At 32.7% G+C, this 17646-nt stretch overlaps 1 protein-coding gene across 1 annotated transcript in view; it reads right to left on the reverse strand.

Moving 5' to 3' along the window:
- Window positions 1-17646, reverse strand: part of CEP192 (centrosomal protein 192) — a 164431-nt gene that overhangs the window by 113360 nt on the left and 33425 nt on the right. Inside the window, exons 13-15 of the mRNA XM_074279226.1 lie at window positions 10398-10570; window positions 9740-9792; window positions 3800-3890 (exon numbers count right to left, since the gene is read on the reverse strand). Coding sequence (XP_074135327.1) covers window positions 3800-3890; window positions 9740-9792; window positions 10398-10570 — 317 coding nt within the window. The remainder of the gene's footprint in view (window positions 1-3799; window positions 3891-9739; window positions 9793-10397; window positions 10571-17646) is intronic.

A 17646-nucleotide genomic window follows, 5' to 3' on the forward strand; every position in this document is an offset into this window, starting at 1 on the left:
AAGGTTTTACAAAGATGAATAGTGAAAACTATTTTTGCATGTATTTTGAAAATAAAAAGCTCTTATTAAAAACAACAACAACAAAAAAAAAAAACTCCCTACTTTCAAGGAGCTTATACTGTAGAGTACAAGATAACATGAAAACAAAGACAAAGCAAGCTATATATAGGATATAAAAGGGAGTAATTAAAAGAGGGAAGGCATTGGAGTTAAAGACAGGATAGGAAAGATGTTAGGACTTTAAAAAAAAAAGGACAGTATATAGAGCTAAGGAGGGACAGTGTTCCAACCACAAAATATTAGCTACATCATAGGATAAGATATTTAAAAATTCATGGCACCGATTTTTCTTGTATAGCAAGATAACTTATAAATATGCATACATATATTATATTTAATATATACTTCTTTTTAACATATTTAACATGTATTGGACTGCCTGCCATCCAGGGGAGGGGGTAGGGAAGGAGGAGAAAAGTTGGAACAGAAGGTTTCCCAAGGGTCAATGATGAAAAATTATCCATGTATATGTTCTGTAAATAAAAAGCTATAAAATTAAATTTTAAAAAAAAGAAAAATTCGTGGCAATATAACAACAGTTATAATTTACAAAATCCTGAAAAACATACTGGAATAGAAAATTGATATATAGAATAATGGAAGACATAAGCTGAGAAATATAAGAGGAAGAAATACTTTTGGAAGGAGCAAAAAGCAAACAGTGAAGCCAAGAAATCAATGAACACAAAAATAAAATTAAAGATCCATAACTTAAAAAGACAAATGATCGTCATGCTAAAATATGATAAATCTCAAAAATTGATCTAGAAAAACAAATCTCAGAAAACTATTATTTCCCAGAAATAAATATTAAGTCTGAAGGATTTTTTTAAATAAAAACTTTATTTTTCAAAATACATACAAAGATAGTTTTCAAGATTTACCCATCAAAACTTTGTGTTCCAAGTTTTTTCCCTTCTCTCTCTCTTCCCTTCCCCCTAGACAGCAAGCAATCCAATATAGGTTAAAAATGTACAGTTCTTTTAAATATATTTCCACATGTCATGTTGCACAAGAAAAATGAAATCAAAATGGGAAAAAACCACAAGAAAAAAAAAAACAAGAAGCAAACAAACAACAAAAGGGGGAAAATATTATGCTTTAGTATTTACTTTTTAATTTATTTAATTTACTTCATATTCACATTAATTCCCCATAGTTTTCTCTCTGAATGAGAATAGCTCTTGTCATCCCAAGTCTTTTAGAATTTCCTTGAATCACCTTCATTATTGAAAAGAGCCAAGTCCATCACAGTTGATCATCACATAATCTTCTTGTTATCGTGTACAACGTTCTATTGGTTCTACTCACTTCACTTCAGACTCACTTCACTTCACTTCTAGCATCAATAAGTTCATGTAAGTCTTTCTTTCCAAGCTTTTCTGAAATTATCCTGATCGTGTCTTATTATTCAGCCATTTCCCAATTGATGGGCATCCACTCAGTTTCCAGTTTCTTGCCATTATAAAAAGGAATCCTTTTTCCTTTTTTATAATCTCTTTGGGATATAGACCTAGTAGAGACACTGCTAGATCAAAGGCTATCCAAAATGACTGGATCAGTTCACAATTTCACCAACAAGGTATTAGGCCGTTTTTAGACGGGATCCAACTGAACTTGCTCAGTATTCTTCTCCAAACAACTGTAAATAATGCTTCAAATCAAATAGTGGTACCACAGAATTGCTTTATTTGCATTCCTCTAATCAACAGTAATTTAGAGCATTTTTTCATGACTTAGAGATGGCTTTAATTTCTTCATCTGAAAATTGTTCATTCACATCTTTTGACCATTTATCAATAGGGTAATAGTTTGTACTCTTATAAATTTGAATCAATTCTCTACATATTTTAGAAATTAAGGCCTTTATCAGAAATACTGCATGTAAAAAATTTGCTCCCAGTTTTCTGCTTCCCTTGAAGGAAGAATTTGAAAGAAAAACCAAAATTATATTTTTAAGTGAGGTAATCTAAGCAATTACTTGGATGACACCTGTATTTATGCTGATACACTCACTAACTTCAGCTATTAGCATTTTGAAATCTTATTATCAGTGTTGGTGTTCTTGTTCAGTCGGGTTCAACATTTCATGACCCTATTTTGGAGTTTTCTTGGTAAAGATAATGGAATGCTTTGCTATTTCCTTCTCTAGGTTGGCAAATAGGATTAAGTTATTTGCCCAGCTTCACATAGCCAGTGATTATCTAAGGCTAGATTTGAATGCACCAAGATGAGTCTTCCTCACTCCAAGCTCTACATTCTATCCCCTGCATCATCTAGTTGACCAAATTAGTAGTAGTATTCTCAAAAAACCTCTTCTGTGGACAAAATTTCTGCTAAGTCCAAAAACATTCAAAGGGAAAATGCAAAAAGTCATGGTGAAATTTGATATTGAAACTGGATTCTGTTTTCCTGATTTTTTAAAATGGTTGCAAAAAACTAATAATCATTTTTATTTAATATGCTAAAATAAACCCCAAGAAACATATTGGAATTAATTTAATATTACAATGATACCGATTTTTAAATGGGGAATTATTTTCTAGAGATGCAGGGTAGAAAGAGAAAAAGTTAACTTTATCTGACTTTGTTATCATTATAATTTTCAAAAACTTAATTACATCATATCTTTTTAAGTTTAACAAATAGGATGAGTTAAAAAAAAAATTAGAGGACAATATTTTGTTTCTACATATTTAAGAAGGAAGCATGAACCCTGGAGATCAGAGTAAAATCCTCCCTGTGACACCTACTCTCTATTATCTTGGACAAGTCATTTTAACTTATCTGGACCATAGTTTTTTCATGTAAAAAATGAGGTGAAAAACTAGATAACCAAGGAGGTTATTTCTAACTTTATATAATTACATTTCTTTACCTAAGAGATGCAATAAGGCACACATAGTAAATAAAGGGTCAGCTTCTGAATCATAAAGACCCAAATTTAAATTCTTTATCTGATCTATACTATGGGGCCATAAGCATGTTACTTAAGGACCCAGTAACAAACTAAAACTATGTACAAGTTAGGCACTACCAGACTCAGAAGGAATTTCCATAAGAAGGCATACTTCTAACATCACAGTTCAAACTATGTGCCAAATTAATAAATAATAAATACATTATTTCTCTTTAAATTCTCGATTTACAAAAACAATTTTTCAAGTTGCAAAACAAACAAGGAACATGTTAATCAACTAAATTATCTCCAGAGAAGTGAGACTTCAGGGGGAAAGGCACTGGAACCAATTTTATAGGAAATATATAAGAATGGGTAAAAAAGAAAAAGGGGGAAGAGGATTAGCTTACAGAAAGACTCCAAAACAAACAAGATAGTTGCTTTCACATATCTGAAGGGATATCACATGAAAGGCATAATAGGACTTATTCTGACTGACCTCAGAAGGCAGAATCAGAAGTCACAGACAAGCAGATTTAGACTTGAATAAGGCAGTGCTAGATAACAATAAGAACTGCCCAAAATTTGTGTAGAATGCTTCATGAGAAGCCTCTCTATCACTAGCGGTTTTTCTACAGACAAAAGCCAAATGACCATGCTACTAAGGTTGCTGAGAAGAGTCTTAAGATGGTCTTAAATGGACTAGATAGCTTTTGAGATTACTTCCAATTCTGAGATTCAGTGATGCCACATTGGCTTATAAATATGAACTAAAGGGTAAAATCTGAAAGAACTATAAAACAAAGTTAAAATGTTCAAATGGTGTATATACTACTATACCAGAAGAGTCTCCCAAGCTTCTAAATGATATTAACTTCTCATTTTCCAAAAGGCTTCCTTCTTCATCAAATAATGGTCTGCGGGGATCGATCTATATAGGAAGAACAGAAAAAGATTTCTTTTGTTCATTTCTAAGGAACCGATAAAAGGCAGAGAAAGCCTTAGAACATTTAACCAACCACATAGAAATCTCTACTCAAAACAATCAAAAAGCATTTGTATAAGACTCTTATTAAAGTATTCCTACTCTGAAGCAAAAACATATACTACTAGAGAAGACAGTATATATTATGGATAACGGAAAATATTTTGTTAAGTGCTCATTATGTACAAAGCACTGTACTAACATTTAGGGACACTCTGGATTCAAAAAGCTCACATTCAAATGGAGGAAAAAACAAAAAATTAGAAACCTTCAACTTCAAGATAAATAGAAAGTTTTCATGATCCTTAGAGAATCACAAAGCAAATTGTAATGTATCTTCATTAATGTTGATTCCAACAATAAAATGAAATCCATTTCTAACACTGAATGTTATATGACTCTGATTTGAGCAGGCAAGGCAGCACCTAAATAAGCAGCTACCAGATTGCATTTCCTGGTTGGAATCAAGACCAATGATATGCAAATGTTACTAGGATGCTCAGGCTTATATTCTGATTAACAGCAGGTTTTGATGGTAAAGAAGGTAAGTCCCTTTTCACTAAGAACTACTCCATTCAATAAGGGCTGCAGAGACTAGGCTGAAAGGAAGGGCATTATTTTCATGGGCAACGTCCTAAGCTTTCTCTATCAAGGTTGAAGGGAAACAGTAGTTGGGTGAAAGGTTTGGTTTCACTTGTGTGGCATGTGTAGTCTCAATTTTCTCTCTTAGAAGGTCTTGTTGCTTCATCTAAGCTAATTTGCCTGTTTTGTAGGAGGTAGTCAGCAGTTGGTGAGGGTAGCTGGTTCCTTCACTATAAGGGGCTGAAACTCTTGAGCCAATGTACTGGGGTTGGACAATCCAGCATTTGAGGCTAATTACGGATTAGACAATACTCTATGCTTGGAAAATGGCCCTTCCCACAATCCTGTGCTGGACCAATCGTTTGGTATATACAGAGAATTGTGGGAGGGACTAGGAGGTGCAGTGAGACTATGTAGGGTCACTTCTTCGAAAGAGAGCCGATGATGAGGTGAGATTGCAGAGATCCTACAGGTCCACTTTCTTCACTTCTACTGCTAAAGACCATGAATAAAGACTTTTGCTTATCCTGACTTCGGCTGATTCTAAGGTACCCAGGGTGCTAGCAAGGTGCCCATACTTCACTGCTGGAGTGGCTTCCCTGACTGAAGGAAGAGTGTGACTGGACTAGAAAGCACACAGCCTATGGTCTAAGGTAGTCAAATAAAATAGAAATAGGGGCGACTAATCTGCATATAAGGAACTCTATGGACTCCATGTTGACTTAAGTTTTAAAATGTAACATACCATGTATATTCTATTTTATTAAATATTTCCATATTATTTTTTAATCTGGTTTAGCCATATTCAGAAGTGTTGTGCACCACAAGAGGAATGTCTGACACTTTCAGCCTAGTTAATGTCATTATCTATATAAATATAAATTTATATAATGGATAAATATTTAACAGAAAAATACAAAATAAACACAAGGTGTTTTGGGAGAGAGGGCGTTATCAGTTGGACAGACAAAGAAATGCTTCAAAGAGATAATGCTTAAGCTTAGTCTTGAAATAAATGAGAGACATGTTACTCAGATTCTGGAGATGGCCAGGATGTAAAGATATGGAACTAGGGGATAGGAATGTCTTATATGATAAGCAGAAAGGCAGCCTATTTGATGAGAAAGGAAATAATTTAAAATGAGATTAGAGAGATTTGGGATTAAGTTAAAGGGCTTTAAAAACCAATCAATAACAAATCAGTTAAAAAAAAAACAAACAAAACCAACCTAGTGGCAATAGGAATCCACTTACTAGAGAGTAAGTAGGGAAGGAAGTTTGATAGAAAAGACAACATGGAGGGGAAAATAACACCGTTTAAGACATTTTTGAGTTGCTGATGGAACATTCAGTTTGAAAAATCCAACGGGAAGTTGTTAGAACTGAAGTCAGGACAGAAACTGGGGTTAGCTGTTCATATTTAAACATAAGGAAGATCATGTTGACATATATGTGGAAGATGGTTCAAAGTGGGGAAGAGACTTGAAGCAAGAAGATCAATTATGAAGCTATTAAATTTAAAGTGGTAAATGCAAAAGTGGGGAAAGGAATGAGTGAAAAGATGTAGAGGCAACTATTGCGTTTGGAATGGAAGAAGGCTAATCAAGTGGTCTGGTAGGTTTGCAAGGCTCTTCTGTTCAGGGTCCTGATGGCAGCTCAGGGGAAAAGAAAGGTCTTCAAATAGGAGATGGCATTTGAGGTGAGCTTTGAAGTAAATAAGAATCTGTAATACTATGTTTGTTTATAGGTTTAATTATCTTTTAAAAAAAAAATTTAATAGCTTTTTATTTTCAAAATACATGCAAAGCTAAGTTTTCAACAGTCACTCTTGCAAAAACTTGTGTTCCAAATTTTTCTCCCTTCCTTCTCTAACCCCTCTTCCCCCTGAGAGCAAGTAATCAAATATAGGTTAACCATGTGCAATTCTTCTAAACATATTTCCACATTTATCATGCTACATAAGAAAAATCAGATCAAAAAGAAAAAAAAAAAGCAAGCAAACAAACAAAAAAAAAGTGAAAATACTATGATTCATACCCAGTTCCCATAGTCTTCTCTCTGGATGCAGATGGCTCTCTCCATTATAAGTCTATTGGAATTGGCCTGAATTGGATTATTGTTGAAAAAAAACCACATCCATCAGAGTTGATCATCATATAATCTTATTGTTGCTATATACTATGTTTCTCTTGATTCTGCTCCTTTCATTCTTCATCAGTTCAGGTAAATTTGTCCAGGCCTTTCTGAAATCATCCTGCTGATTGTTTCTTATACAACAATAATATTCCATAACATTCATATGCCTTAACTTATTCAGTCATTTTCCAATTGATGGGTATTCATTCAGTTTCTTCTTGCCACTACAAAAAGGGCTGCCATAAACATTTTTGCATGTATGGGTCTTTTTCCCTTTTTTATGATCTCTTTGGGTATCCCAAAGACTCAATATAGATACTACTGGATCAAAGGGTATGCACAATTTGATAGTTCTTTGGGCATAATTCCAAATTGCTCTCCAGAATGGCTGGATCATTTCAACAACTCCACGAACAATTTATTAGTGTCCCAGTCTTCCCCCATCCCCTCCAACATTCATTATCTTTTTCTGTCAACTTAACCAATCTGAGAAATGTGAGGTGGTACATCAGAGTGGTTTTAATTTTCATTTCTCTAATCAATAGTGCTAGAGCATTTTTTCATGACTAGAAATGGCTTTAATTTCTTTCATCGGAAAATTATCTGTTCATAACCTTTGACTATCAACTGAAGAATGACATATTCTTATAGATTTGAATCAATTCTCTATATATTTTAGAAAAGAGGTATAAGTTTAGTTCAGATGACTCAAATTAGGTCCCTTTCCAATCCCAACATCTGCCAATTGGATTTTTCACTGATAACTCGAATATTAATGTGTTCAAAATATCATCATTTTCCCCCTCCAAATTGTTCACTCTACCAAACCTATTTTTATCATTCTTCCATATTTATGCATATCATTAGTATTAGTATTATTGGTTATCTAATATAACTAATCAATAACCACATTTTGCCATTTCCACTCATTCTAATATTCACTAAATTGAATTTACTTTGTTCCTCTCCTCAACCTCTATCCCTCTCAAAACATTCTACATGTATGCAATGTGACAATATAAGGACTGATAACTCAAGGTCAAGATATAAGGCGTTCCTAATCTTAATGATGCCATTAAAACTGCATATGTTTATATATATTTACATAAATATAAATATATATATGTTTATGTATGTATATAAGCTGCTTATATATGGGAATGTTATGGATCTCAATCTTTCTATATATCTATTTATGATTCTCTAAGACCTACATATTATAAGAACAATGAAATCATTCACACCATGTAATTTTTTAAAATATAAGGGTTTGGGCTGCTTCTTAATCACTTAAAAATAGTAATAAGCAATATCATAATGCAAACTAAATTCACTTAGGTATATTATAAAAAGAAAGCAATATAAACCACTTAATTTTGGGTTCTCAATTTCAAACTGAGAAACGTGATACAGTAAATAGATAGCTAGCCTTGCTATCAAAGAAAAGATTAAAGGGACTGTGTAAGAAAATAATTTAACAGCTATTTTTGTGATAACAAAGAACTAGAAATTAAAAGGTTATTCTTCAATGCTCCTCTTGGATCACAGCTTTGTTATGGTAGAGGAACGTGTGTAGCTCAATGAAACAATGAGCTATACCATACAGACCCAAGACAGCAAGGTTATATTGGAGATTTCTGAAAAAAGGTGATCCTTAGGGGAAAAAAATTACAAACTACTTCAGTATCTTTGCCAAAAACACCTCGTGGACATATTAAAGTGCTAAAAGTTATGATACTGGAAGATGAAAGATGGAAGAGCTTGGCAAGCTCTGATCCACAGGGTCACAAAGAGTTAAATGTGACCAAACTGCATCAACTGAAGAATAGCTTAGTAAATTATGATATATAAATACACTGAAATACAAATGTGCTATAAGAAATAACAAGAGGAAAAATTTCAGAGGGACTTGGAAAGATTTCTATGACATCCAAAGCGGAGTTAAGTGAGCAGAATCCACAGAACTTATATGTAGCATTAATTTAAAAACAAACGACTTTGAAAGAATTAAGAATTCTGATCAATCATAGATCTTTTCAACAATGAGATGATTGAGGCCAATTCCAATGATCTTGTGATGAAGAGAGCCATCTACACCCAGAGAGAGGACTGTGGGAACTGAATACGGAATATGGAATTTCACTCTTTTTGTTGTTTGCTTGCATTGTTTTCTTTCGCATTTTTCCCCTTTTTGATCTGATTTTTCTTGTGCAGCACAATAATTGCATAAATATGTATTATACATATGTATACATATACAGAAATATATGTATACATATATTGGATTTAACTTTTTTTTTTTCAACATGTTTAACACATATATTGGATTACTTGCCATCTAGGGGAGGAGGTGGAGGGAAGGGAGGGAAAAATTTGAAACACAAGGTTTTGCAAGGATCAATGTTGAAAAATTATACATGCATATCTTTTGAAAATAAAAAAGCTGTAATAAAATAAACAGAATTCTGGTCAGTGCAGTAAACAGCAATGACTACACAAGACCAGTGAAAAACAGTGCTACCCACTGCCTGACAGAAAAGTAATAGACTAAATATAGAATGAGACACATATTTGTGAACATAGACAATATGGAGATTTGTTTGGCTTCACTACTTTTATGTTACAAAGGCTTTCTCTAGTCCTCTTCCTGATTCATAAAGGAAGTGGAACATAAAACAAATGCTAACTGGAAAAAAACTTTTGAATTAAAAAAAAAAAAAACTGGCACAGAAGATCTGGGTTCAAATCTTGCTGAACATACTATCTATGTAACAATACTGACTTAGCATCTTGGTACCCTAGGCAGTTAAGACCATAAATTTAAAAGAGTTGCCCATGTACATCAAAGGAAGAAATTTCCATCCCAGGAGTTGGCTTTATCACTGAAATCACCATATCTGAAAAGCCCCTTTCCAAAAAGATAAATTACTGCAGATGCCAAAGATGGCAAATATTTTCATTTAACACATAAAAAATTACTATTATTGAAAAATGCCTAAAGTTTGGTCAAAAGATGGACAAAAAAATTATTCATCATTAATGCCTGCTAATTATTAGAAAAATATTTAATATTTTACCTTGTTTTCTCTGCTTCTCAAATCTGGGAGGAAACACACATCAGTGGATAAATCTGTAAATAAATACTAACATTGTGTAACTAGCAACTAACCTTTATATTATAATAGAAAAATAAATGACGTTAAGTCTAGATCAAACCTCAGTTTCCTAATGTATAAAAATGGGAATTCTTCCACCTTATGCTTTATAAAATTACTATGGGGAAAGCATAGGCTTAAACTGGTTTAGCCCTCAGAAATCCTCTATAGTACAGCCCTTTCAATTTAAAGAGGAGGAAATTAATGCTCTGAGAGTTAAAATGACTTGCCCAGAATTATACAAGGAGTTCTAAACCCAGATATTCAATGATTCTAAATCTAATGCTTTTCCCATTTTACCATAACTATCTTCCTCTAAACCAATTATAAATAATTAATTCCAAATATCTGCCTCCAGTTCCAACAATTCTTCCCAATTCTAGACTCGTGCACATTCTAGACTCATTTCTTCCCAATTCTAGACTTATTTTAAAGATGAGGTAAAAATGTATTATAAATTTCTAAAAACTAAGCATTTTTTGTTTTCTATTTAACTATATAACATATCACCAAAAGTAGACTACACAAAAGAATGTAAAATATCTAATACATGAAATAATATCTCTATGCTAGGAAATACCTTTCACCTGATCCAGTGATGAAATCCTTCCAAAACTATCTTTGCCCTGAATGGAATGTGCAGCTCTAATACTCTCAACTGGCAATGTGTCGATATTCTCACTCTCGTAAGACAGTTCTTTCTTGAAAATATCTGATATTCGTTGACTTCCAGTAAGTCTATTGACATTTGGCCTAGAGAAGGGAAAAAAAAAAAAGTTTACTAGTTACATTAATCAATATAAACAAGTAACTGTTATTGATTTATTTTCCTAAATAATTCACTATTGGATTAGAAGTATAGTTTCTCACATAAAAACAGATAAAACAATAGAAAGTTTCTTATATACCTGGTCAAATGCCAAAAGTAGTAGACAAATTACATTCCATGTTAGGTATTCTGAAAAAATATAGCATATCTTTTGAGATACTGCTATATAATCCAGCACTATGAAATAATCATAATCTCATGCATGTTTAACATCAATATATCAAGGTAGTCTCATAAACTTCATCACTTCCAATATCTTCCAACCCAAGAATTAACCTTTCTTAATCAAGAATTGCACCCTCTTAATGGATATTTCATTTCTACCTCAAAACAATTTCCTACCCCTTCCACACTTGTTTTTAACCCTCAGTCAGGGACCTTCAGTTCCTTAATTCCGTTTTTCACAGCCTCCTACTATTCCATCAAAATCCTCTTATTTATCTCTTACTGACATCTCACTGTAATTATTAAAAATGTCACTTTTTTCTTTAAGCCCTCAATTTCATCTTTTCTTCTGGTCTCAGGAGAGAAAATATGTTAACTGAGAAAACATGTAGTACGAATTCTCTCAGTTGTCCTCCTCTATTTCTTTCAAACACTTTCAACTCAATATACTTTTCCTTCCCTCCAGTACCAGGGAGAACAGCTGGTTCTCCTTTGTTAAAGCGAATTAAGTTGAATGCTCAAATATATTTCTTCCAATTTTTTCCACAACTTTGTCCAAGGATCCAGTTTCTCTCATGTATTTCCTGTCTATTGGCTCTTTTTTAATCAGCTTATGGTCAAGATATCCTTATCCCAAAAACAACAACAAAACCTCTTTTCAATGTCACTGCCCTCAAGTTATTTTTCATTACTGCCAAAGTACTAGAAAAGATCTATACTTGCTACCAAATACCTCCCTCTCCAATCATTTATTCCATTTTCAGCAAGGTGGCATCAATTTTATTGAAACAGCTTTCTCTGAAAACATCAATGACTTTATGACCAACTGCTTTTGCATTGTCTTCATCCTTCAAATCCATTTAACAAACATTTACTCAGTTATTACTACAAAGAAGGCACTGAGGATACAAAGACAAAAATGAAAAAGCTTAAAATCTAATGGAAGGACATTTTACAAATAAATTACATAAATTTCTTTCTTTAAATTTCTTTTTTGGGGGGAAACTAGAGAAAAGAGGGGATTCTTTGCTGCAATTGACAACTAGTCTTACTCCCTGAATGAATGCGGCTTCAGTCAAAAAGACCTGAAGATCTTAGCTTAAAAGGACCAAGGTCTCCCATTGCACCCAGGGCCATTTCTTACTGCTTCCAGAGCCAGAGCCATCTCTAGTCATCTGGATCTATATCTGGTCACCAGACCCAGATGATTCTGGAGGAAAAGGTGAGGCAGGTGACCTTGCCCAGCTCTCCCTCACTTAAATCCAATTCACTTACATATCATGGAATCTTCTCCCTGATATCCTGGTCCTCTTCAAGAACAAAGGACAAAAATCAACAACTATCTGCCAGGCACTGTACTCAGCATTTTTACAAATATTTATTTGATTCTCATATGTAAGGCAATAGCCTTATTTTATAGTTGAGGAAATTGAGGCAAATAGATACTAAGTGACTTGCTGAAGGTCACACAGCTAGCTTAAGTGTCAAGAGGCTAGATCTGAACTGAAGTCTTCCTGATTTCAGATCCACAACTTTATCCAATGTGCCACCAGCTACTCCTGGTGTACTTTGGGCCCTAAGACCTTCTTTATAGAGTGGTGAAGAGAATCAGGAAAGCCTCCACAAAAAAGGTGGCAAATATATTCTATCCTATAATCAGGGTGAGCATCAAATTCAAAATACGCCCTAATCAGAGCCTTACGAGCAGTTGCACAATGTCCTAAGAAGTAACACTAGCTATTATTCTACTCTCAATCATACTAATTAATGGATCCTTTACCCTAAAAACACTTACCTCAGCTGAATCTTAAGGAATGACAGGGATTCTGAGAGGTAATAGTAAAGAAAAACATTCTGATCATCCAACATAGTTACAGCAAGCACAGAAAACAGAGCAAATTTTGCAGTGATGTGAATAATTACACCACCAGTTGAAGCCAAGAAATTATCAAATTATTCACATTAGAAACTAATTTCTCTCCAAGAGAACTTTTTTTTTTTGTGATGCAATTGGGATCAACTGACTCAGAGTCACACAGATAGTTAAATGTTATGTGTCTGAAGCTGAATTTGAAATCAGGTCCTCCTAACTCCAAGGTTGGTGCTGAAAAGATAATTTATACTGTACAATGAATGGATTACAGTGGACACTTTAAGAGACCCATGCCAGCAAGACACTCCGCCCCCCCTTCCCCATTTCTTTATCTGGAAATCCCTGCTACCCTACAGAGATCAGCTCAAATGCTACCTTGTAGATAAGGTCTTTCTGATCCCTTCTCCCACCCACCATAATTGATAGTACCTGCACAGACAAAAAAATTACATTGCATTTATTTTCTATATATTTTGGTCTCTCTTAATACACTGTAAAGCTCCTTGAGATTGTTCCACTTTTGTCTATGAATAGAAAGCTAGACTTGAAGTCAGTAAAAACTGTGTTAAAATCCAGCTGCAAACACTGTGTGAATATGAGCAAGTTACTTAACTTCTTTAAGCCTCAATTTCCTTATCTGCAAAATAAAGACATTTCACAGGGAAGGGAGAGAAAGAAATAAACATTTATATGGCACTTATTACTATGAGTTAGACACTATGCTAAGTGAATGAGATACTTTTGGAGATGGAAAATGTGTGGATCTGTTTTGTTTAATTACATATATTTATTACAAGGACTGTATTTTTCTTCTTTTTTTCATGGAAGGAAAGGCCTTAGGGAAAGGTAAAAATAGTATTAAAAAAAAAGGTCATGAGTGCATTTTTTAAAATAGAAGGCAAAAAAAGTTCAGAAATAAGCAAAAACAAAATATATAAAAAACAAGCTGTTCACATAATAAGCCGTTTCAAAGATTTCATACATCATCATTTTTTCTATTTCTCTGCAAAAGAAATTTTCACTTTGAAAGTCCATTAAGTTCAGAATTTTAAAATTAAAAACATTTGTTGAATTGAGGGTTCTCCATTATCAGAATGAATTGTTTATCTACAAAGGAAAAAAAAGGAAAAGACTATCACTATCAACTTATTCCTTGAAACACTAAGCCTTTCTTTCTCTTGATGGAGTAAAATAAGACTGCATTGGCTTTTTTACTGCCATATTATTCTGATAATTCATAAATGAATTTGTAAGTTCAGTAAAACCCCCAGATCCTCTTCAGAATTGCAATCTAAGTATGCTACTCCATCTTATACATGCAAAATTGATTTTTTTGTACCCAACTATAAGATTTTATATTTATCTCTGTTGAATATAGTTTTTAGTCCAAAGCCACTATTATCCAGTAAATGTGGCTATCCATCCCAGCTTGGTGCCATCTGAACAATTTGAAAAGCCTTTCATTTTTACTTTATCCAAATAATTAATCAAAAATGTTTAACTTTGCAGAATCAAGGATAGAATCCTAGGTTATAGTACCAAACTTACATACTATTCTGCATAACTGCACAGGTATAGACTATGTATCAAATTGCTTCCCTTTTAAGGGAGAGGAAAGAAGAACAAAGAGATAGATTTTAGAACTAAAACTTTTTTTTCACTTAAAAGTATTTTATTTTCAACATTTCTTAATTTTTTTTTGCAAGGCAACTAGGGTTAAGTGACTTAGCCCATAATCACAGTTAGGAACTATTAAGTGTCTGAAACCAGATTTAAACTCAAATCTTCCCAACTTCACAGCCAGTATTCTATCCACTATACTATTTAACTGCTTTCAACATTTACTTTTGTAAGATTCTGAGTTCCAAATATTTTTTAGCCTTCTTTTCCTTCTCTCCCTCTTCCCTAAGACAGCAATCAGATATAGATAGATAGAGATAGAGAGATAGATATATAGTTATACACACACATAATGCTATACACATACAAATTATTTTATGCACATACAATCATTTTAATCATACTTCCATATTACCATGTTGTGAAAGAAAAATCAAAACAAATGGGAAAAACTATAGGAAAGAAAAAAGAACAAAACAAAACAAAACAAAAAAAGGATGAAAATAGTATTCTTCCTCTGATGGAGATGGTATTTTCTATCCCAAGTCTGTTAGAATGGTGTTAGGTAACCTTATTGTTGAGAAGAGCTAAAGTTTGGCATTGTTGATCATTACATAATCTTGCTCTTATTGTATACAATACTCATCTGATTCTCCTCACTTCATTCAGCATCAAGTTCATGTAAGTCTTTACACACTTTTCTTAAGTCAGCCTGCTCATCATTTCTTATAGAACAATGGTTTTCCATTATATTCACATACCATAATTTGTTCAGCCATTCCCCAATTGATGGTATCCACTCAATTTCCAATTCCCCGTCACTAAAAAAAGCTGCTACCAATATTTTCACATGTGGGTCCTTTTCCCTCTTTTGTGATTTCTTTGATAAATAGATCTAGCATTCTAGTATCCTAAAGATACAGCATATCAAAGCATATGCACAGTTTTATAGCCCTTTGGGCATAATGGAACTCAATTTTTTTTAATTAATGTAAATTTTTAAAAATATATAATTAGAAAAAATATTTAAAAACTAAAACTATGTCCAAAGTGTTCTCATTTGGTATTTTGGTAATCCTATCCAAAAAATAAAATGAAGTTAAAAATGCAGAGACCATTCTTGTGAAGTCATAGTAGTTCTTTCTAAAAGCAACTTTCCTTTTTAGACACATGATTATATATATTTTAATAATCCATTCAAGAATTTTATCAGAAATCGTGGTAAAGATAAATAGAGACACAGACAAAGTAGTCCTATACAAAAAGATACAGGAGAGAAATCTGACATATGGGCTAAGATCAAAAGGAACAGAAAATGAATCAATATGATGTGAGTACAGACCAATTGAATAGAAAGGAGAGAAATTAAGAAACCACAACTCTAGCACAAAAATGTGATATAATAGTGATGAAAGATTTCACTGTTTGCCAAAAACAAAAGAACTAATAAGCTCTTGATTTGCATTAATAACTGCATCTTACAAAAGATGTGAGAAATCAACAGGAACAACTATTTGGGAAGAAATGGTGAAGAAAAAGAAAACTAATAAATAAAATAGAAATAAGAACCTTGCAAGGAGATGATTATTCCACCTCAAAATATCTGAGAAAAATAAAAGTACTATAATAAGGTATATAACTTAGATTTTGGAAGTTTACATTTCTAAGGATTTAGGAAAAATAACCTTACCACTAAGGAAAATTCTAAAGTTAGCCCAGAAAAGATGCAACACCCTCAAGAATGAAAATTTGAAAGATGTGAACATTACATATGTTAAAAAAAAAAAAAAAAAAAAAAAAAAAGGGGGAGTCAGCTATCAAAGAAAAATGATGTTGATTTAGAGGGAACATTTTGTTTTAAAAAAAATAAAATAAAATGTACATTTTACTCAGTTTAATAGTTTAATTCCAAGCCGATTCCAAGAATTACTGGAAAACTTCACAGTTTCATCAGCAAGCAATTAGATTTTTCATAACCACTTTAGTATTGACTAGTCAAATCTTTTCTCATCTTTGCTTAACAACAAATGTAATGCCATTTAATGAAATCTCAGAAATTTTTTGACATGCCATTTCTTTTCGTTTTTATTTTATTTTTACCAAACAATTTTAATGATTACTTTTTAATTTACATTGTGAAAGTGCTATTCCTCATTTGTCACTATTAAAATCCTTAAAGATGATAAAGAAGTTATTTAAGATTTAAGAAAAGCTTTTCCAACTTGTATCTGAGAAAGACTTTCATAAATGGAAAAAGTGAGGGACAGGTGACATGAGCCACTGAAACAACACAAGAAAGAGATGATCCACTTCCTTATGAGAAGAGACAAACCTCTTTTTGTGTATATCACTATATAACATCATTATTAGAGCTTAAGCTTACTACAGGCAATCTGACAGAGCCTAGTTCTGTAACATAAACAATGACTGTGCTGATGAAAGTTCCAAGCGATTCAGTTCCTAAATGCAGAAAATGTATAAAAGTTTCAGGCAATATTTAATAAATGAAGAAATAAGATGAATGAAAGAGAAAAGAGAATAAGAGCCCAAAGAGGGCAGCACAGTCAAAGTGGCTAGCTAGGGGAATTTTGGGTAGAGAATAGCCAAAGGCTCAAAGGAACAAAGAAGATTTGGAACAAGGATTCAGAGCTGTAATAAAATCATCTCATGGGTTTGGAAATCTTTCCTGAATTTTTCCCTTTATTTTTGTTTTACTTTTTTTTTTTTAACTAAGGTTTTGATTATGACTTCATCAAATTCATTCCCCAATCACATATATTACATTTATAATATTCTCTTCCATAGTGAAAAAAACTTACTTATAGTACAATCCAAAAGAGTAAATAAAAACATTTGGAAATTGAAAATATCATTTTTATAACATTTATAATATCAAATCCTAAAAAAGAAAAAAAAAGAGCTTGTCTATAACAGAATTATTGCAAGAAATTACATAACAATTTTGGAAGGATATTTAAAAAGATAAAAGAGACAGAATTGGGGGGGAAGAGAGGATCAAAAGCTTCACAAAAGAGGTTAAAAAAAAACAAAAAACAAAAAACCTTGCCTTAGTAACAAACTCCTAAAAATGATAATGGACCTAAAATGTAAATGAATGATTCCACAGGATGGACAAAAATTCTTGTCAAAGTCACTAGTAGAAATATTCAGGATGAAACAACAAAACAAGAAGAAAATTTTTAAAAAGTAATCAGATACATTAAATATTAACAAAACAGACAACACTAAAAAAAGAAAAAGAATACTTTAAAAATAAACACAAGAGTGAAATAAAGATGCTTACTCTAACTACTACTACTTTATTACGTTCTGGAAATGCTA

This window comes from Sminthopsis crassicaudata, chromosome 1 (genome assembly GCF_048593235.1).
Source record: "Sminthopsis crassicaudata isolate SCR6 chromosome 1, ASM4859323v1, whole genome shotgun sequence".
NCBI classification, from domain to species: domain Eukaryota; kingdom Metazoa; phylum Chordata; class Mammalia; order Dasyuromorphia; family Dasyuridae; genus Sminthopsis; species Sminthopsis crassicaudata.